Source organism: Trachypithecus francoisi, unplaced genomic scaffold, assembly GCF_009764315.1.
Source record: "Trachypithecus francoisi isolate TF-2019V2 unplaced genomic scaffold, Tfra_2.0 Lachesis_group2, whole genome shotgun sequence".
Classification (NCBI taxonomy): domain Eukaryota; kingdom Metazoa; phylum Chordata; class Mammalia; order Primates; family Cercopithecidae; genus Trachypithecus; species Trachypithecus francoisi.
The window spans coordinates 14,327,623-14,350,475 of NW_022681465.1; the positions used below are offsets into that span (position 1 = coordinate 14,327,623).

At 43.9% G+C, this 22,853-nt stretch overlaps 1 protein-coding gene and 1 long non-coding RNA gene across 5 annotated transcripts in view; one reads left to right on the forward strand and one right to left on the reverse strand.

The window, feature by feature from the left end:
* Positions 1–22,853, forward strand: part of TRIO (trio Rho guanine nucleotide exchange factor) — a 371,755-nt gene that overhangs the window by 181,881 nt on the left and 167,021 nt on the right. For all 4 annotated transcript variants that reach the window (XM_033178811.1, XM_033178812.1, XM_033178814.1 and 1 more), the window contains exons 10-11: positions 10,929–11,051; positions 16,659–16,850. In XM_033178811.1, the coding sequence (XP_033034702.1) occupies positions 10,929–11,051; positions 16,659–16,850 (315 nt within the window). The remainder of the gene's footprint in view (positions 1–10,928; positions 11,052–16,658; positions 16,851–22,853) is intronic.
* LOC117064762 lies at positions 2,793–15,684 on the reverse strand. The gene is made up of 4 exons (XR_004429652.1): positions 15,674–15,684; positions 4,703–4,719; positions 3,352–3,355; positions 2,793–3,023 (listed from the first exon to the last, which is right to left on the reverse strand). It is a non-coding gene; the product is annotated as an uncharacterized LOC117064762 (long non-coding RNA).

Below are 22,853 nucleotides of genomic sequence, written 5' to 3' on the forward strand. Positions count from 1 at the left end.
TCTTTTTTTCTCTTTCTAAAACGCCTTAATTGAATGTGTGATGCTCTGCAAGTTTCAGGGATAAATATGTTGACAGGGTCCAAGTTCCTTTACTCAAGGAATTTATAATCTGATAAGAGTAGATTGTTTTTAGCAGATGGTTTTGTAGTCTAATAAATTTGACTGTGCCAGGCTCATCTGCAACATTCATGTCTTTGGTTATTGTGGAGTATAATTTGCTAAGGCGTATATTTGAATCCTGCCTGTCAAGGTGCTGTCATGAGTGAGGGTTAAATAAAACTTGCCACCTCTTCTGTGGTGTCTGATTGCCTTGCAGCATATACGTTTGGATGGGGCATATCTACATTTCAGTGATTTGTGCAAATTTGGGTGTTCCTCAGAGCCTTTTCTGAATTCTCAAACGTCAAGTGTCTAACGCACAAGGAAAAATGAAAGGTCCTACAGTAGAGGGGCAAGTAGCAGGTATTATATTGAGGGCTACTAGGAACATCTTCGTGGAACAGGTGGAGTTTGAGGAGCTGTTTGAAGGATGAGTAAAAGGTCGGTAGGTTGAGGAGTGGGCAATGGGAATTCCAGCGAGAGTAGGACAGAAGAGGCAGGATCCATCCAAGGAGCAGCAGGTGCCTAATGTGGATGGGGAGGTATGAGGTGACACTGGTGCCAGCAAGGTGACATGGGGCCAAGCACAGAAAATGTGGCCCCCACGACGAGGATTTTGGGTCCCTGTTGAAGGAGCTCATGCTTACCTGCACCGAATGTCGTGCATGGTGCCAGGACTGTGTGTGACGTCTGAACAGCACCAAGTTCATCTTGGGGCTTCGTGGGTGCTCACTGCTGTGTATGTGTCTTTCCTGTCTCCATGCTCACAGCTGGCCTGTTGAACTTTACCCATTTCACCTCACTGAGTTTAAAGCCCAAAGGACCTCCTATTCTGTGCCTTTTAACTTGGTGCTATAGGCAGTGGAGGGTGGATAGCAGGAGTGAACCTGAAGACCAGGAACCTGGTTAGGTTCCCATATGGACGCCTGATATGGTTTGGCTGTGACCCCGCCCAAATCTCATCTTGAATCGTAGCTCCCATAATTCCCACATGTCATGGGAGGGACCCAGTGGGAGGTAATTGAATGATGGGGTGGGTCTTTCCCATACTGTTCTCGTGATAGTGAATAAATCTTGCAAAATCTGGTGGTTTTATAAAGGGCAGTTCCCCTACACAAGTTCTCTTGCCTGCTGCCATGTAAGGCGTGCCTTTGCTTCTCCTTTGCCTTCTGCCATAATTGTGAGGCTTCCCTAGCCATGCTGAACTGTGACTCCGTTAAACATCTTTCCTTTGTAAATGACGTAGTCTCGAGTATGTCTTTATTAGCAGCATGAGAACAGACTAATACAACACCCCTGCAAGTCATGGGTGAGTAAGTCTTGGAGAGTAAGAATGTGAGGACCACAGAGACAGCCATCAGCGTTTCATTCACTGGTGTTTCCCAAGTGTCTGGGAGAGCAGATATCAGTATTTGTTGAATGACTGAATGAGTAGTTGAAGGAATTTAAGAAATTCCCCAATTTTGCTAATTAAAGATTCTTTGTTGTTAAAAGTTGCTTCATTTATTCTAAAATGAGGGAGGGTTGGTCTTATATCTGGGAGATCTGCCTGAAGGAATGGAATCTTTGATATTGGGGAACTGGGGGTGTCCAAGGAAGGAAGTGATCATTTCAGTGCATGGGAATTTTGAAAGTGTGAGATCTATCATGAGGATTTTGGTTATTTGAATGCAAAATAAGGGTCTTTTATGCTTAATTCCAGCTGGAGGAGGGAAGTTGGCATATGTCTAAGAGGCAAAGCAACACATACATCCCAGGTCTGTAGAGAAGTCACTTCACAGATTTGCCTCGGGTCCCAGCCTATTCCTTCAGCCTGCAAAAGCCAGCTCTGCAGGAAGCCTGACTCACGAGCTCTAGGTTTAGCATCGCCTACACTAGACCTAGCTTTTAAGTGAAGTTTGAGTTCCTGAACTCCCTTGTCATCTGCTCGTTGAGTCAGGAGGGAGTTTTCTGATTACACTCGTCAGAATCATATAGCCCTAGCTGTTTAACACTTGCTTCTGTTTACACTCCCACACTCGCTGTTTCGATTGTGTCTCTTGATTAGAATGGCTACAGGATTGCCATCTTCTCTGAGTTCTCTGTTAGAATTAGAGAGTGCTGAGTAGAGGCACAGACTTAGTTTTGGATTGGGAACCACTGGGTGCAGGTAGAGGCCGCCTGCTGATCTTCCTGGTGGGTCTGGAGCCAGCTCCTAATTACCTTCTGCAGTAGTGAGCACAGAGTAGAGGGGACCGGAATCCAGCCATCACTGGAACCCCAGCCAGGAAGGAGCTACAGATTTAACAGTGAGAGGACAAAGGCTGGGGAAAGGGCTGGCTCCCTCCCACACACCCGTCACCCAAAACATCTTCACTGTCAGTCCTTGGTGAATGCTAGACCTCAAAAGTTGCCACTCTTCCCCTGGTCGCCGAAGCCCACGGATGTGTGTTGAATTCTGTGTCTGTTTCATTTCACTTTTAAAAGTTGTCACACACACAATAGAATTTGGAGCTGGAGCCCCCTCATTTTCTAGGTAATAAAAGCAAGCCTTAGAAAAGTCGAGTGGCTTGGCAGAAGCACTGAGAACCTCTTGGTGTTTTTACTGTGTCACCGCTCCGTGTCTGAGGAGGATGCTTACCTTGTGGAGCTAAGCAAAAAGTAAAATCAACATGATACTGAAGAAAGAATCTTCGAGTAGTGGTTTTAGTCACAGGGAAGGGAAGCTGTGACACCTTTAATTCCTGGCCTACTTCTCCTCACATGACAAAAACTAGCCCCTATCTCAATTATATACCAAATTTATTCATCAATTAATACAAATATTCTCCTAATCCTATCCATCCTATCTATCATGGCAGGCAGCTGAGGGGGTCTTAACCAAACACAACTACGTAAAATTTTAGCATATTCTTCAATCACCCACATAGGCTGAATAATAACAACTTTAACATACAACCCGAATATTACAATTTTCTACCTCCTCACATATATTATTTTAGCTACCACTGCATTTCTAGCCTTAAACCTAAACTCGAACACCACAACCCTAATATTATCTCACACCTGAAATAAACTCACCTGATTAGTACCACTAATATCATCCACCCTCCTATCTAGGAAGGGAACCCTCCTAGAAGCTGCAATTGCCCATGACTGTGAAACAAAACAGCCACTTAAGAAGAGAGAGAGAGAGAGAGATGGGCATTTAGTCCTTTAGGAGGGAATGAATGGAAAGGGAAAAGGTGAGGAGGCAAAAGGAGCTCCAGTGACCACTCTTCAGCCCCACTCAGCTGCCTCAGGCCTCCCTTTCCCCTCTGCATGGCGATTAGACAGCTGTGGGTAAATGATGCGGTCTGGGGTCTTCCTGAGCTTGGCCTCCACAGGAAAGGGAAAAATAAGACCAGTGATTTCATGAGTAAAATACGCCAGAACACTAGAAAAGAAAGTGTGAGCTAGACTAACACAGGATGAATATATGAATTCCAGTAATTTAAACTCAGTTCTTTTGTGATTTTTACTTTGTAAGTACATTTCATTAATAGCATAATATTGACTATCCTTACAGCACTTGCAAACACCAGCCTTTAATAAAAATTAACATTATCTACATAAAAGTCTTCTTTTATGGCCACCTACTTATGTTTAACCGATCTGAAATGATGTTGCTTAGTCAACAAGTCATCTTTTGTTGTATATCACTGAAATGCCATTGATTTGATAGTCAAGAAAGCTCAAAATGCAATGTGTTCATTTCTCTATCAGTTTCCCCAGCGATTTAAATAAAAGACAGTGATTGAGCTGTAAGTAACTAAAATAAATGGAACCAGGTTGGTAATTTGGCTTTATAGAGAATGTGGGCTGGCAGGGAGTAAATCTATATTTTGCAACTGGAAAAAAATCTGACTTTGTATAAAAAAGAACAAATTCAGAGTATTTTAGATTTACCTTTGCTTTTCATTTGTTTTATGTATTATTTAAATCGATTGTAGAATCAGAGGAGCTTATTTTCATGTTTGCTTGCGTAAGCTGTGACTTAGAAGGGGTTCTCATTAATTTGACTTAAAACACACTAATTCATTATGTATTATCTCTTGGCTGGACTGGGTAGATAAAGGCCTGTAATTTGCTTATCTTTGTACGTTTTAAATGGAAAGATTTCACAAGTGTGTCTTTAAAATGTTACTTAGACCCAGTATATTGACTCAGGATCACTTGGTAATCTGAGTAATCTCCCCACCGTGGCTGCAGTTGACAGATGATTGTCCATTTTCTCTGAGTGCTCTTTGGATCCAGAATTACCTGTAAAAACAGATAGCTTATGTTCTTGGTTGCTTTATGTCAGACGTATTATGTAGTTTTTCAAGTAGCAATTCTAGAGATGGAACTCTAGTTTTAGAAATGTTTTAAAGGTTTTCACACAGTATTTACAAACTGAAGTGGAATGTAGTGCGCTTGGAGTTGAGAAGACCTCCATTTGAATATCTTTTCTTAGGCAGGTTACTTACCCGAGCCTCAGTTTCTTGCTTAATAGAAATAATGATAAAAGTCTGCTCTCTTTTTATTTGTAGCCTTTATTTGTGATTCAGAATTCAGAATTTCTCAAAGATTAGAAAAGTAACACAGTGTATAATACTAACACTTCTAGTGGCATCTGGACAGCCCCCCATAATCAAATGCGTGGCTATTTCTATAGCTGAATATTCAAGGACTTGCACTCATTAAGGACTCAGTAAAGACTATAAGTACCCTCAGGTTAGGTTTTATTGACAGATGAATTTTTAGAACCAAGTTTTGAAAGAATATTTGGAATTTCAGAGCTTTCTGTGGTTGAGATCATGGACCTGTATTGCCCCCCCGCCCAAGCAGAGTATAGAACAGCCATTCAATAAATGGAGCTGATGACAATGACACGATGCATGACAATGACAGAAAACTATTCTAGGAAGTATTTGCAACAAACACCTCTGCATTTTAAAGGAAAAATATCATTTACGTTGGTTTTCACATTGTATGTTGTTGTGAGGTAGGCTTTGAAGTACTCTCCTATTTGATGAGGGTTTAGTATGTGTTTCTTAGTCTGTGTTGCTATAAAGGAATACCTGAGGCTGGGTCATTTCTAAAGAAAACAGGTTTATTTGGCTCACGGTTCTGCAGGCTGTACAAGAAGCGTGGCACCAGCATGTGCTTCTGGGGAGGCCTCAGGCTGCTTCCACTCAGCGTGGAACACAAAGGGGAGCCGGAGCTGCATGTGCAGAACACATGGAGAGAGAAGCAAGAGAAAGAGGAGGGAGGCGATGGGCTCTTTTCAACAATGAGCTCTTGCAGGAACTAAGAGTTAGAACTCACTCCCTCCATTGAGGTGGCACCAGGCCACTGATGAGGGATCTGCCCCCATGACTGGAACACCTCCCACTAGGTCCCACTTCTGACACTGGATATCATATTGCAATGTGGGACTTGCTGGGGCCAAACAAACCATAGCAGAGAGAAAGAGAGAGAGAAATTTTTAAACAAATTTTTAAATAGTAATTACTTAGAAATGGGAATCCGTAAATACTCTACAAGTCCACAAATACTGAGTATTAGATAGTAGGGACCTACTACAGAAAATGATTTTACAGATAGGTTATACAGGATGGCCAGAACTCTGCAGCGGGACTCAGGGGAAGCATTGCCTGTGGCCGGTTCCTGTTACATCTAATCAAGGACTGGTAACTGCTTGCAGATTTACCCTAACTCAGTTTTGCTGAGCGTTGTGACAGCATCATTTCCTGAGAGGTTACTTACCCAATAGCCTGAACTGTTCTGCAACAAAAGTGGAGGAGCTCTTTCCTTTCTCATCTCACCTGTATGTCAGGGCAAAGGCAGTGTAGACAGGAGGATGAGCCCTGAGGCAGGCATCCTGGCTTCTAGCACACACTTGGGCTTATAAAGTCATGGAGGGCCCTGCCTATGTCTTCGTCTGTAGGAGGATAGGGGTTGTCCCACCCCTGGTTCACTGTGAGGATGGATGGCTCACCACACGCACAGCCTTAGGTCAGGGGCTGCTTCCACGCAGGTGCTCAGATGGCGAGATGATTGCTAGTCAAATGACCATGATCATACCACCATCACGTTCAGTCTTGCAGTTAGGGCCTTGGTTTACCTTTTCATTACAAACAGGGAGTTAAGCTAAACATTCTGAACAGCTTTCCGCCTTCTGACATTCGACTTAGGTGCTGAGTGACGGTAGCTGTTTCAAGTGTGGGTGGTCCACTTTGGAACAGCCATGACCTTGGGACTGTCATTTTGTCCATTAGAGGGCACTGGTGTACTGAGGAATGAGCCTCTAACTACACCCTCTAAACAGAGAGGAAGGTGGTGGTGGGTCTCCAGCTTTGCTCTTCTGCTCCTGTGCAGAGTAGCCATGGGGAGGGATCAGCTTTTGTCTTTCTCATCTGGAAGGGAAGCAGCAAGCCCCAGGCCAACCTTATTGTCAATGGAGTTGAGGCCACAGAGTAAATAGATGACAGCACTGTGTGGGAAGGGGATGGAGGTACAGCTGGCTGGACTGGATAAAGGCCTGTAATTCGCTTATCTTTGTATGTTTTAAATAGAAAGATTTCACAAGCGTGTCTTTAAAATGTTACTTAGACCAGATATATTGACTCAGGATCACTTGGTAATCTGAGTAATCTACCCATACTTAGAATCAACAGCCTCATGGGGAGTTTGGTTTTGAATATTAGCTGGGTTTCATAGCTGTCTGCAATTATTTTAATAAAGTGGAAATTATTATTGGAATTTATACATATTCCTTTGATTTATTTTCATGTTTATTGGAAATACAGTTTCACCTGGTATTTATATTTCTGTCCGAAGGAATCACTGATAAAAGAAAAATGCCCATTATAATCCTAAGTGGTTGGTTTATAGCAGCTTTTATTTCCAACTTAAAACTTCCTAAAATACTTGGAAACAGATTTCTTTCTTTTTTTAATTTTTGTTGTTGTTGTTGTTGTTGAGACAGAGTTTCACTCTTGTCGCCCAGGCTGGAGTGCAATGGCACGATCTCGGCTCACTGCAACCTCTCCCTCCCAGGTTCAAGTGATTCTCCTGCCTCAGCCTCCCAAGTAACTGGGATTACAGGTGCGCACCACCATGCCCGGCTAATTTTGTATTTTTAGTAGAGACAGGGTTTCACCATGTTGGCCAGGCTGGTCTCAAACTCCTGACCTCAGGTGATCCGCCCACCTCGGCCTCCCAAAGTGCTGGGATTATAGGTGTGAGCCACTGTGCCTGGCCAGAAACAAATTTCTATTAATTTTAAAATACTGTATTTTGCTTCCTCTAGCCCTTTCTACTAAATAATGTTATCTTTTATTTTTTGAAATTGTGCCCTTATTTCAAGTCTCTATGGACTTTCCAGTAATCATTAGGTTTGCTGCTTACTGGTGACTTAATTTTTCTCTTTACATAAGTTGAGTAATATACAGAATATACTATATCGTTTTTAAAGAGTCTCCTTAGCCCTCCTGTAGATCTTACAGGCAAGTGAACTGTAGCAGAGGTGTCACTTACGTACCTCTAAATTCTTTTCAAGCTAGAAATATTTGATACTTCTCTTTTGCATGGTTTGGCCTCATGCCCAGAAGCACATTCTATTAAATGTATCCATTCTCAAGGCTGAGAGGTCCAGAAGTTGTCCTTGAGACGTTTTTTTAGCAGTGGAACGGACCTGTGTTTTATAATATAATAGACTGTGGGACGAACAACTCAGCAGCTGTTTGTCTGCCTCGAAATCAGGTGGCGAGTGTAGCAATACCTTACAGCACTCTTCTTTTAATCCCAAGAAAAAAAAATGTGCTAAATACATGAGTTAAAATAATATACTCAATACACTAGTTAGAGTAATGAGCTCAATCCATGAGTTAAAGTGCGCCCTGGTACGCTAGTTAAAACAATGCGCTCAATACTCGAGTTAAAGTAATGTGCACCCCATACGTTAAAACAATGTGTTAGTTAAAACAATGCACTAATTAAAACAATGAGCTCAATATGCTGATTAAAACAATGTGCTCAATACACTAGTTAAAACAATGCGCTCAATACTCTAGTTAAAACAATGTGCTCAATACACTAGTTAATGCGCTCAATACACAAGTTAAAACAATGAGCTGAATATACAAGTTAAAGTAATGCACACTCAATGGGCTAGTTAAAACAGTGCACCCATTGTGCTAGTTAAAACAATGTGTGCAATTCACTAGTTAATGCTCTCAATACACAAGTTAAAACAATGAGCTGAATACACGAGTTAAAGTAATACACACTCAATGCACTAGTTAAAACAGTGCACCCATTGTGCTAGTTAAAACAGTGTGCTCAATACACTAGTTAATGCGCTCAATACGTGAGGTAAAACAACGAGCTGAATACAGAAGTTAAAATAATGCACTCAATAGACTAGTTAAAACAATGCACTCAATACTCTAGTTAAAATAATGTACTAAATACATTAGTTAAAATGGAATATGTGCAGCCTGTGCCATCAGGAGCTTGAAATGAGATGGAAGCTTGCCATGAGTTCTGGTTATAGGCAGGGATGCCGTTTGCCACACTGACATTAAGATGTTTGACATAGAGGTCATCGAGTGCTCACCGCTACCCGTCATTATCACCACTGGGCAGGTAAGGAACCTGAAGCTGAGAAGGAATAAGGAACTTGCCCAAGAGCACACAGCTAAATTCTATGTCTCTGTACAGGGGGGCTGGAAATGGAGGGGTGGAAATGAGACCAGGCTCTGCCTCCACCCCCACCCCACACCTCCCACACTTCTGATCTCAGTGCCTGCCAGTTCTACAAGGGTCTGTACAGAGGACCTCGAGAGGTTTGTCAAGGTCTGCAGTTTACCTGTAATACTAACTTTGCTAGACCTTGAGCAGAAAGGACCCTCTGCCAGGCCCTTAGGTGTGAAGGTCGGTGGTTTGGAGCAATGAAGAACATGTCAGGCTCTGATCCTCACCAGCTGCTGCTTTTTCTCCCCCTATATCTATGAACATGGCTGATCTCTCCACAGTACAGTTGATCAAGGGCAAGGAACCACAAGCTAAGCCCCCTTTATTTTGCCATTAGCAGAGCCTTGACTGGTTGGCTTCCCAGACTGCCCTCTAGCCCACTGTCTTTGCTGCATGTGCCCATTTGTTCTTTAGTCCAAGGTGATTTCGATCTGCATCGTCTGAGTGTTTGTGTCCCACCAAATTCATGTTGAAATATACTCCAGAAGAGTTGGGGCTTCCGGGAGGGAATTAGGCCATGAGGGCTTCACCCTTGTGAACAGCATTAGTGCCCTTATGAAAAAGCCTGAGAGAGCTCGTTTGCCTCTGCCTCCATGTGAGGACACGTACAAGGTGCCTTCAGTGAGAAACAAGCCCTCACCAGTCACTGAGTCTCCAGGCTCCTTGATCTTAGACTTCATAGTCTCCAGACTATGAAGCCCTACATTTCTGTTGTTTATAAATTACTCAGTCTAAGGTATTTTGTTAGAGCAGACTGAATGGACAAAGAGAGCACCAGAGTTACAACATGCAAAGTATGAGTGAGCCTTCAGTACTATTGCTGTGTATTAACAAATATGTTTAAATACTTAAAATCTTTTAAAGTTTTTAGTTTTTAGCTAAAGACAGCACTGACTTAGTTTTTTGCTAGTTATCTCCTCTCCATCAAAGAGGACAAAGTGGGCATTTGATGTAGCGTAAATACTATTGTTCCTCAGTGTCTGCATGACCGCCCACAGATACCAAAATCTGTGCATGCCTAAGTCCTGCGCTTGGCCCTCTGTATGTGTGGGCTTCACATTCTGCAAATACTGTAGTTTCAGTCCACATCTGGTTGCAGATGCAGAACCCTTCTGTACAGAAAGCTGACTGTACTTATGTTTTAAAACCACATAAAAGTGGACCTGTGTCCCAGCTACTCGGGAGGCTGAGGCAGGAGCATGGCGTAAACCCGGGAGGCGGAGCTTGCAATGAGCTGAGATCCAGCCACTGCACTCCACCCTGGGCGACGGAGCAAGACTCCGTCTCAAAAAAAACAACAACAAAGTGGGCCTGTGTATTTCAAACCCGTGTTGTTCATGGCTCAACTCTTGTTTGTTAGATATTGTCAGCGTTTTGTGATTTAAGTATGAGACCCAATGAACCACTCAGTTCCAACTACGAACTTTAAAACATCAGATGGTACTGCTTTGCTTTTACTTTTTCTTTAGTGTGGTGGATTTCACCTAGCAAGAACTTTCAAGTAAATTCATGAAATGCTTAGCTTTTGCAGCACCTTAAATAATAAATTATCCAAGCTCAAGACTGAGGCATGTAAGCATTAGGTTTTACTTACTGTGTTTTGAGTCTTCTAAAGAAGAGATGGGAAAAAAATGACTCTAGTTAAACTTGAATTGCCTTAGTAGTGTAGCTTTAAGCCTTGTAAAATTGCTAAGTTAAATTGGCCCTGTGTGACTTCCTAATCACTGTCTTATACAAAACCCAGTCAGTTTGGTGGCTCAGTGGTGCATAGATAAGTTGAGATTTAATTTAATCATTTTGCATGCAACGTTTATACATAGAAAGATTTACACTTTTAATGTAAGAGATGATTAAAGTCCTGATGGGAAAGCTGATGTAATTACCAGCTTGTAATTATCAAGTGTGTTAAATAAGTATCCAATTACTTCTTCCCGTTTTTGTTTTTTTCTCATTTGCTTCTTGTTTCTTACAGAGCTTTGACAACAGAAGGGGTCTTCATTGGATAACCTTAAACATTGAACATGGCAGGACATTGTTTTTATGGCATTTGTACCTGTATTTCATTGTAGGTGCTAGACTGGATCGAGAACCACGGAGAAGCATTTCTGAGCAAACATACAGGTGTGGGGAAATCTCTTCATCGGGCCAGAGCATTGCAGAAACGTCATGAAGATTTTGAAGAAGTGGCACAGGTACAACAATGGCTTCCATTATTTTATCCCGTAAATACCCGAGCGGTTGATTTTGGATTACAGTTTTAACCACATTTGAGATAAGTTAGCATTAGCTCGATGCGTTTGACACCTCAGATGAGGTAAATGCTCCGATTTCAGAGTGAAATTGTCATTGCCTTGGCAGAAACATGATTTGGTCAGGTGACCCTTTCTAAAATGTGATGTTCTTGGAACAGAAATGTGGCTTGGGTGTTTTTGTCTTGTTTATTGTACCAGTGTCTTTTGACTACTTTGTGAAATTCCAATTTATAGTCAGGAAATAACAGTTCCTTTTGTGTTTCTGTAATAGTAGGCTAAGCCTTACTTGTCCTGTTTGCATTTCTTTAATTGTGTGTGCTTAGGAAACAGGAGCTGGGAGTCCAGTGTGTTCCGAATGTGGGATTTGTGGGGTTTGAGCACTGGCCGAGTGACTTTGGACGAGTTGCTTAACCTTTCTACGGGTAACTTTCTGATCTGAAAAATAGACCCAGTAATTTATTTAATAAGATTTTTCTTATAATCAACTTCTTTAAACTAGTGAGTTGTGGCTTGATGATGAAGTAACACAGCAGAGATTCACAAAGGAAGTGGTGAAATGTTATGGTTGAATTCATTTAAAAATGTCCTAAATGTAGATTTATTATATAGAACAATTCTGGTGTTCTGAGAAGGAGGAACCCAGAATTTGAACCTCATGTTTACGTGGTGGAAGCGAGTCATACAGTGTAACTTCTGCAGACACAAGACCTAGCTGCAGGGGCCCTGGGTTTCAGAGTTTGTTTTAGACACGGCTGCAGTCACCTCAGGAAGCTCTTGGATCCATTGTGCATGCAGTTTTGCAGAGTCAAGAATTTCCTCGTGACTAATTTGAAGGTCCATTTCTTAATTTTGTACAGTGATTGTGAGTAGCTCTATCCTGTTGAATGAATCCATGCTAACTGATGTGTGTGTGTGTGGTATGAAGAGCCATCGTGCATTTTCACAGGCTAGTGTAAAAAAAGAAATAAAAAATACTTTTCATGCGAAGCTTTTTGCAAATGACTGTCAGAAAAGGAAGATACTCTTTCATGTTAATGTTCCTTTTTTAGATTTAAAAAGTTATGATTAAAACAGCCAGTAAAGCCCAGAAAACTCAGGTTCAAGGAAGAATCTGGTGTTGAGAGCACAGAAGATTTCTTTACTATCATTAGTAAATCTCTGGCATAGCATCCTTCCTAAGTACCTGCCCTGTGAATTCCTAAACCACCCTCGCTCTTTTCTGCTTATTCCCCTAGATTCCAGTTACCTTCCAGAGGTGTAACCTGTCACAGACTTATTATCCAGGAAGCCATTTCTGTCAACAGCTTTTCATATGTGCCACGTAATTATCTTGTCTTCCTGGATAAAAGAGTGTGTCATTTAGGAAAGCAGGAGACCTTGAGTTCATTCTCGATTTTTAGAAGAAAAGCAAATCAGTGACTCCCTGGTCATTACTTAACTCATTCATCTTTTGCAAGGAGGATAACTGCCTCCATAACACGTGGACATATAGAGTGTCCCCGCATGTGTAGCAGGCTCTAAATTCTGATTCGTGACAGCCGTTAGAGCACACATACGAACAAAATAGGCTGTTGTTTTGCAGTAAGTTCGCTTCCTAATATAAGATGTATTGTTTCTAATCTTTTAAAATAAATTACTAGTGGAGAATTCAGGGTAAATTATTTGCTATCAAGCATTTGCTTTAGATTGGCGCATATTTACAGGGTACCAAATCTTCTCATCTGCTTATTTTTCCTTATTAAAAATACTTCTAAAATTTACCAATATGATTCCACTGCTTTCTGATTGCAAGACAGTGGAAAGTTTCATCTCTTGGATCCTCGATTTTCCTTGCTGTAAAGTGATGCCTGGCACCTACCTTCACCAAGTTGCTGTGATGAGAATGCATGATGTAGAAATGCCTGACACTCAGCAGGCGCCCCTGGTGCTGTCTTTGCCCAGAACAGTACGATCATTCAGATTATTCAGATCTTTTGGTGAATACTAGCCTTGTGTTTACATTTCGGGACAAGAGCCACTAGAAGGCCAATGCGCCTGCCACTTTGCTCTTCCTGCAGTCTTCAGCTGCAGGACCAGTTCTTACTAAAGACGGCCAGAGGCTGTATTTGGAATCCAGTGGAAAATAATGAGACTTGGCTTTTCCTGCAATCCTCAGCGGCACTGAAAAGCAGCACCGGAGGATGCTGGAGTTGTATCACTCCCAGGCCACTTCACCTCGCTAAAACCCTCCCACTCCTACACCACACAGAAGTGTGTGTCTGGTCAAATGCTGAGAGACACAGATAGTTGTCTGTGTTTTGCTGTCTGGAGAAATCCACAGCACTTCTTGGGTCCGCTCTTAGCACTTGTGTGGTGCTGCTGACTCTGTCCAGTGCACATGCTGCAGGGGCGGTGAGCTTGGCTCTTGGGATGCTGTGTTTTCCTTTGACTGATGAAAAGACATCCCTGGGAATTTGTGTGCCTTTTAGGTGATAATTTAAGTTACCTGGGGCTTTTAATTTGCACTGTAGATGTACTGGCCCATCACTCTTGTCATTACATTTCTGTATTAATAAAATACCTTGGAGGTTTTCAGTATGCAGACTTCGTTGTCTTTTAAACCAAGCAAATGTAATGAAAGTATTTAGGCCTCAAATGCTCATTTTCCTTCTTTTTCCTATCTCTTCTAAGATCCCAAAATCCCTTATTTTCCATTGAATTCTAAGTACAGCCTCTGGTGATCTTCAGTGAGAAACAGCCCTGCAGCCAAGGATTGCAGGAAGAGCAAGGTCTTGTGCACATTTGCCTTCTGGTGGCTCTTTTTGTCTCCTTGAGTCCTACCAAGTTCTGAAGAAAAAGAGGACACCAGTTAGGTCCCCACCCTGGCCTGGCCTTACCTTATTCCCTTTAATCCCCATGGCAGGGATGACCCCCACACCACGCATCAGAAAACGGGTCCAGCGTGAGATGCCTCAGGAACAGGATAGTAGGAATTGGACAGGAGAAGCCCAGTCTCTCAGACTCTCAAACGCTCTCTGACCTGATATCCTCCCCACTTTAGTCCAGTGTCTCAGTTTCTCCCCTTGTGTGAGAAACTGCGGCTTAGGTGCCAGTTGTTTTAACAACCCCAGCTCTGCTGACTGACTTGGTGGAGAAGTTACTGCACCCCTCTGTACCTCGGTTTCCTCACCTGTGAAATGGGAATCAGGTAGTGTCCATGTCCTGCTGCTTTTGTGAGGCACAGTGTTAGGTACCAAAACGGTAGCATTTCTGATGAGTGTGGTTGATGTTAGCACAAGGAAATCTCTGTTCTCCGGTTGCAGAAGGACCTAGGGAAGGTCTCATTCCCGGGAAAACCTGGCTGGGGGTTTCAGAGGCATGAGTGCTGACGCACGCCCCACCAGCCCTGTCACCTTTTGTGCTGCCTCATATTCTTCAAGCACAAGATGAAAAGGAAAATAAATGATGGCTGATTCATGTCTCACATCATTTGGAAATGCACTTGTTTCTTTGGGACATTTTAAAAAATATCTTTACCTGTTGGATCAGAGGTGGGAAGGCTTTCAGAAATGTAATACTTGGCTGTTGGGAGGCTCTGTCATCTTTAGATCCACTTCTCAAATATGAAAAGTTCACAATTCCAAAGCTGTAGTGGTGATCGTAGGAAAACAGGATTCAGCTGTTTAGAAATGTGTGTCTGTGGCACTCTGGGTTCTCTGTACGGCTTGCTACACCGTTAGCTTCATTCAGCATGGAGGCCCTGTTGTGCCCATGAGAGAGATGCAGACACAGGGACTCCAAGGGGATACTCAGCCGGGGGTAAGCAGGGATTTCCAAGCCGTCTTCCCTGGAAGGAAGCCACCTGCAGGTGCGGCCTCTGATGGTCAGAGAACCTTTGTGGGCAAGAGCACATGCAGACCCTCCACAGCAGAGCCCTTGGTGCTCACGGCTGACCACGGTCACAGGGGTGCCCACTCTTGTGCCCAGAGGCCCAGGTGCCAGCCATAGGAGGGGAGGGCCTGGATGAGAGAAGCCCTGGAAAGCAGTCAGGAATTGTTCCATAGGTGAAAGTTGCTTTGTAGGTCTGTCTCCTGTGTGTGTACACATGCACATTTACACCTGTCTGTTAAAAACCATGTATTCGCACGAATAACTCCAATTCCAGCCCAGTGCCAAGAGTTCACTCAAGTTTTCTCCTTTTCTATCTTGATAACTCCCTTTTCTCAAATAAAGACACGCGGCTCCCATTGTCCCTCGGGTATTGGCTTACTTGTGTCATTCCATCCTGCTGATGTAACCAGTCTCCCAACTGGGAGTCCCTCACATTCTGCTCAGACCCTCACGGATGAGGCGCCTTCCCTGTGCACCTTACATCTCTGAGAAGGATACGGGTTCACCTTGTTTCTCAAGGGAACCCAAAAGCTCACTCTCTGGGCCTTCTTAGAAGGCCTGAGCTCTGTTCCTTTCCTGCCCTCACACTCCCCAGCCTTTCCCAGGGCTCCTCTCCACTGGCAGACCCCTCTGCAGTAGCTTTCTTTAACAGCATCAGGGCTCTCGCATGCCTTCCTGTTGGAGGAACCCACTTACAGCCTCCGATTATTAGGAATTAAAGTGATTTTTGGAGTATTTTAGACATGTATTTATACTTTGAGCTCCTTAAAACTCTGGCTACTTTAGAGCCATTATAGTTAGTGTTTCCTTTTTCTCAAAAAATGTGGCCAGGCAAAGTGGTTCACGCCTATAATCCCAGTACTTTGGGAGGCCAAAGCAAGAGGATTACCTGAGCCCAGGAGTTCAAGAACAGCCTGGGTAACATTGCAAATCCCCGTCTCTCCTAAAAATACAACAGTTAGCTGGACATGGTAGTGCGTGTCTGTGGTTCCAGCTACTTGGAAGGCTAAGGTGGGAGGATTGCTTGAGACCAGAGGTCAGGGCTACAGTGAGCTGTGATCACACCACTGTACTCCAGCCTGGGCTACAGAGCGAGACTGTCATGCAAGCTGGAAAACAAAACAGAAAAATAAAAAATATATAGCTTTAAGTAGAAGGAAGATGAGCACAGAATTACCAACAAGTAGAAATGTGTGAAAAGGGACGGCAACTTATGTTTGTTTGGAATTTAACCTTTAACTTGTACTTCGAGAGTTATCATAAAGCATTGTATCATATGAAAAGACACAGACTGGAACTCTCTGCTTGGTGATAAAACTGGAAGAAAAAGCGAAGCAGGCATTTGTTGCTGGGGGCCGTCTCCTGGCTCCACCTTGGCAAAAATCTGAAAACTCTGAGCCCCAAGACAGACAGCAATTGCCTGCAGATAGTCCATCGCTACCTTCAATACAAGGGTTTTGCCATGGAGTTCAAAGTTAAACAATCTAAAACAACTGTGGGAAAGGAATTCTGCGTAGAATTCCTGAAATCATCTCTCCCCATCATATTTTTCTGTTTGATTCATGTAAGTGATCAGAAATATCACAAATTGACTGTGTTGCTATGTATTACGGCGCCCAGCCTGGCTGGTTTGCTTTTCATTTACCTTCTGTTTCTCTGGGATGTTCTCTTGTGCAGAACACGTACACCAATGCAGATAAATTACTAGAAGCAGCAGAACAGCTGGCTCAGACTGGGGAATGTGACCCCGAAGAGATTTATCAGGCTGCCCATCAGCTGGAAGACCGGATTCAAGATTTCGTTCGGCGTGTTGAGCAGCGAAAGATCCTACTGGACATGTCTGTGTCCTTTCACACCCATGTGAAAGAGGTAAGGCGCCAGAAGACCAAAATATAATCTGGGCCTGAAAGGGTCTTTACCTCTTTGGGAGGAACCTGAATTTGGTCATAGTGTAAGAAAGTGGACAAAGGTGGCAAGTTGTAAGATGTAGCCCGTTAATGCTGAGTGTGTCTGTGTGGACAGGGAAAAGCCAGGCTTGTGCTGGCCTTCCTTGTTGTATGACAGCATGGCTGCCTTTGCTGAGGCTGCCCGTAAAGAGAAGACCCATGAGGGTTGGGAGAGACAGAGAACGTCCATTTCCGTAAGTAGGGGACCTGCGCGTTGTTGATCAGAGCTGTTGGGTTTCCTTCCTGGGTGTGAACCTGTCACATGGCTACCGTCATAATTGCCTCTGGATTTTACTAGACTTCTCTCAGATGCTGGTAAACTGAGTGTTACCTAATATTGAGTTTAAATGTGCCAGAGCCAACCTGGTACAAATAATATTAAAGCTAATGTCATAGGCATGCACCTGTTAATCAGCTCATCTCATGATAAGAAATAATGTTATTTGGTGTGTGAAAAATAGGTAGGTGGCCGGGCGCGGTGGCTCAAGCCTGTAATCCCAGCACTTTGGGAGGCCGAGACGGGCGGATCACGAGGTCAGGAGATCGAGACCATCCTGGCTAACACGGTGAAACCCCGTCTCTACTAAAAATACAAAATCTAGCCGGGCGAGGTGGCAGGCGCCTGTAGTCCCAGCTACTCGGGAGGCTGAGGCAGGAGAATGGTGTGAACCCGGGAGGCGGAGCTTGCAGTGAGCTGAGATCTGGCCACTGCACTCCAGTCCGGGCGACAGAGCGAGACTCCGCCTCAAAAAAAAAAAAAAGAAAAGAAAAATAGGTAGGTACTAATTATACTTCGCATATAGATGTTATTCTTGGTAGAAATCATACAAAGTTACATGAAGGAAACTACTATGTAGCTTTTGAGGAAAAAAGAATTTAAAATAAAGGTTCATATTCAGGGTGACTACAAATTGAGTAGGGATGTCAACTTACCACACCTTACATCTGTGTAAAAAAGAAAACTCCCTGCCTCACTGAGGACCTTCGCGGAGGATCCTAACATATTCTGATGCAGCTCTTGATGGATGGGAAGTGAGGGACCCTTCTGGGCAGCTGGGGATTGTGCACATGGAAACCTGTGGTCATAGGATGGGAAGAAGGATCTGGAAGCGGAGGACTACTGGGGAAAGAGGGGAGGGCGAGGCCTGGCTTGCCTCATTTCAAGGCATCAGCGCTCGGAGACCCACCAGTTCCTTTAAAGTCTCTACCAGCTCTGAGATCTTGGGCAGTTAGTCCTCAGGCCATTTGTCACTGGAATGTTGGAACTGCAGGTTTCCCTCTGAAACCCTGTGAGGCTGTGAAGGAGTGGAGGAGAGTACGCAGCAAACTGCTGGGACCCCTGGGGTTTGCGCTCAGTCCTGCCCTAGGCTGGCAGCTGGCACTCTCGGTCCTTTCTGCCAGGGGCCTGGTGCTTCTTGGTCCTGAGATGGTCATCAGGATAGAAACTGGCACAACTAGCTTCTTTTCCTGCTCGTCAGAATGCCATCACTCAAATTGCTCTTGAAAATACTTACAAAGAGGCTATTTTCTTCTGAGGAGATACATTAAGTGGACATTGTTCTGTGGCAGTTTCTAGTCATTGCTGCACGTGCCACTAGACTGTGAGTTTCCCACTTCTCTTGAACCGAGTTTGTCTCTTGCTGTCCTCCAGCCTCTGCTGGCTCCTTGCCCCAGCCTCCCTGTGGCACTGCTACCAGAGTAATTTTTCTGAAATAGAAATTTAACTAGGCCGTACCCTTGCTTTTAAACTATCAGTGATTCTTCTTGTATGTGGGGAGCAGCCTGATACCTCTGCGTCCTCACAACATAGACCACGTTTTTCCTTGCAGCCTGTCTTGTGCTGTGTCCTCCTCTTCCAGGGCCCCTCCCTCTCAACACAGTATCCCTGGATTCAGGACTTTCCGGCACCTTTGAGACAAGGATGGGTGTAGTTAGTACTCTCCCTTGTACCTTCTAGAGCTCCCTCCACATACACCTGTTAACGGCCTTTGTCATGCGTGTGATTGTGTGTTACTTTACATGTTTTTACACCCTAGCTGAGAGGGAAGGAGTGGGTTAAAGTGATCTGTGGATGAAAACAGATTGTGGCATAGTTCACTAAGCCGTGACATCAACAGAACACGGGCCAGGAGCACAGCAGTCTGGATCCTTTTGAGGGCAGGACCTGGGCAGGGTGTCCAGTCTACAGGTTCCTCATTCAGGGCCCAGTGACCACAGCTGCCCTGGATGCCGTAGATGCCATAAGGGAGAGGCAGGAAGAGTGTCAGGCAGCTGCGAGTGGCTGAGAGGCCAAATGGAGAGGAAGGGGCGGAGGGCAGAGGGCTTCGCATCTGTGGCACGTTCCAGGGCCAGGTGATTGGAGCTGGTATTTGTGTGGCATGCCTGGCCATATTCTGTAGCAGCTTAGCAGTCTGAGGTAAGCATCTAGCTTTCTTATAGGACAGAAGACTCTTCCCACCAAGCGGTATTTGTGATTTAAGCCACCTTTTCAATTTGGCAGTGGTTTCCAGAAACCAGACACTAAAGGGTAAGTGGAAGGAAAGTGCTTTTTCAAAAGCTGTTCTCTACAAATAATTTTTTAAAAACATTAGCCGAGTGTGGTGGCACCTGTAGTCCCATCTTTTTGGGAGGCTGAGGCAGGAGGATCACTTGAGCTCAGAAGAAGGTTGCAATGAGCAGAGGTCACACCACTGCACTCCAGCCTCGGTGACAGAGCACGACCCTGTCTCAAACACAGAAACAAAGCTCTTGTCCAGAGGCTTCGTTTGGGTTCATTGACTTTTGTAACAGCAGCGTTTTTAAGGAAAAGTCTTCTAATAAGAGCATCCACTTATAAGACCATGGAGTCCATATTGTCACTAGGTTTGGAAATTATTTAAAAGTAAAAATACATTTTGTTTTCATTGACTTACACAATAGGAACTGCTAGTATGTATGAGTTTGTAGACTACAGAGACCTTAAATCAGTTTTAAGGACTAAGTGGTTCACTTTTACGATTGCAAGATTTTTAGTGCAGTCTATGAAAGGCCATCTTACTAGCAGAGAAACTGGCATGTTTTCCCCGGTCTGCTCTGTCTTACTGGTGTGCACCTCACGTAACATGGGACCAAGGAGGGATTGGGGCCCAGTTAGGGAGTGCAGAGCAGGACACACAGGCGCCCGTGTGATTGACATTCAGGGATGCCGCCCACAGGCTGGAATGCTGCCTGTTTCTTCCGCTCAGTGCACCTGGACTTCATTTTTAGCCCCAGCCATTTTCTCAGTAGATTTGTCTTTCCCTGACCAGCCTGAGAATTGCCCTCAGTTCTTTCTCCGTGCTCTACAAAAGCCCTAAAACACCCAGGAATCCTTGGTAGTTTCCATGCAGGAAAGAATGGTGTCTTCTGTCATTGTATTTTGAAGCTGGTTACTGAATGAAAACTGAGATAAGCTTAGAACAAGTTTAATTCGTTTAAAATGAAAAGCTAGATGGGTCAAGAAGAGATGGGCTAATTTGCTAGGTGTTTGCATAAAGTCACTAAATGTATTTACATATCAGATGAACAAAAAATTGCTAAAAGAAACACGTCTGAATCTGTTCTTCTTAAGCAGATCATACAATTAAAAATTACACAGAGGAAGACAGAAAAAGTAGCTTGTCTTGGCCGGGCGCAGTGGCTCACGCCTGTAATCCCAGCACTTTGGGAGGCTGAGGCGGGTGGATCACAAGGTCAGGAGATCAAGACCATCCTGGCTAACACGGTGAAATCCCGTCTCTACTAAAAATACAAAAAAATTAGCTGGGCGCGGTGGCGGGCGCCTGTAGTCCCAGCTACTCAGGAGGCTGAGGCAGGAGAATGACGTGAACCCAGGAGGCGGAGCTGGCAGTGAGCTGAGATCATGCCATTGTACTCCAGCCTGGGCGACAGAGCGAGACTCCGTCTCAAAAAAAAAAAAAAAAAAAAAGTAGCTTCTCTTTTTTATTTAGGCAAATTCATGAAGCTTTTAAGAAATTGCCTGCTAAAGGCTCTCCTGACAGAAGTCAGAAGTTAGTTTTCCTCACTGCCAAGTGTTCCACAGTGGCTCTCCTCATCACTTTATCTGGAGTATAGTTGTCACAGTCTCTTTTTGCAATAAATTCCTGGTCTTCTGATGAACAAGTAATACAAACATGAGGTCGTAACAACTCACTTTAAAAAGGTACGTAGTCAAGGTGATGTTTACTGAACGTTAGCTCAGGAATCTCTTTAAGAAACCCTTGGAAGAAGGTGGCTGCTGGAAGTCTTGTTGAAGACCAAGCTCTTAGGCTCCAAAAACTGAGACCTCTGGACTCTGATTCTTTTATCCCAGAGAACAGAATAGACACTTGTTCCTGAGAAGAGAGAAAAGGGGACACATTTTACCTAGGGGACAAATATTTTCTACCTGGAGGTAGAACGCAGCAGGTGGTTGATAGAGATTTCGGCCTCAGTTTGCCCCTCAAGCCCGGATTTGAAAGTATTCCAGAACGCTGTTTTCTCTAAAAAGAATCCTGAGGTTCGTAGCCTCCTTTCAGAATACTTGTAGCCTGGTGCTTTGTTCTGTTTCTGTTTTGTTGTTTAAGTATTTGAAAGGAATGCCGATTGGCCTGACATAAGTTTTGGTTTGATTTGGGGAGGATCTTTCTCCTCCTCCACGTTGTCGTCCACTCTCAGTCCGCCTGCAGTGTGCGTTCCCTTCAGTCCTGTGTATGGCATTTGTCCACGTCAGTGCGGTTGATAATGCTCCTGCCGTGTGTCCTTTGTTGTTTGTTCTCCTTTCCTTTTGAATGCATTTTTCCCTGTTCATTTGTTCATTCACTTTTTTCACTCACTCATTCATTCCAAAGTGTCTCTCAAGGCAATGGTAATGTGCAGGGAGGTGATACCTAAATGACTGACCAAAAGAACATGCTTCTGCTTTTGTGTGTCTCCTGCATTTTAGACTTTTTAAGTTCCTTGAGGCCCAGGACCATGTCTCACTTACCTTTGTGTTTCCACTAACTAGTCTATCTCCTGGAATTGGCAGATACTCAGTGAAAGCCTATGAAATAAGTGATGTCTATTTCTAGCACATTATTCTGAGATTTAATGATAGATTTAGTGATTGAATGAAATTTCCATTTTCAAATACAGCAAAAGCATAACTATTTTCTTTCATTCCTATTCATTCAACTTCATTCTCAAAATTGGGTCCTGAGTTAACTGATAATTACCTTGAAATGTGTGGGTTATTTGAGGCAACCAGGTGGTGACATTGAGCTCTCAGCCAGAGTTTGTTTCTGGAATTGATTCAGTGCCCTTGCATTGATTTTTGTTCTCAGAAGCCAAGGTTTCCCAGGAAAAATCATTCCCACTTGAATTGGGCTGTGATTCTTGCTGGGTTTAAGTAAAGGAAGCCTCTTGGTTCTGTTTCTGCAAACTTACACACTGAACTGGGACAAGTTTTTGTTTTGAGTAATGGCTGGGAAAAGAGGAACCTTTCATTTTATTCAGAAGTCAAAAACAAAGGCCTCCCAGCCACCTGGAGATGTTTTGTTACAGACACCAGCCTGGCTCTGTCTTTATGCCTAACAAACACTTGAGCATCCAGGCTTCTTTGTGCTGGGACCATTGCTCAGCTCTGCAAGGGGAGAAGAGGGAGAAAGCCAGAGCTGCCAGCCTTCTTGCTCCGGGCCTGGGGGAGGGTTCCTGTGAAGCAGGTGCACTGTGGCTTCTTGGGTGAGGCTCTTGGAGCTGCCTCTCCTCTGCCCCTCAGGTCTTCACCGAGTTTGCTCCAGGAGTATATTGAAAACATACCCAGTGCTCTCTCAAGCACCCACTGCTTAAGATGGCCCAGATTTCTTTTCCTTCTTTCCCTTGCGGAGCTGGAGCCTGCATCGGGTATCTGGTGTTTAAACTAAAACAGGAAAACTGGCTAAAGGTCCAC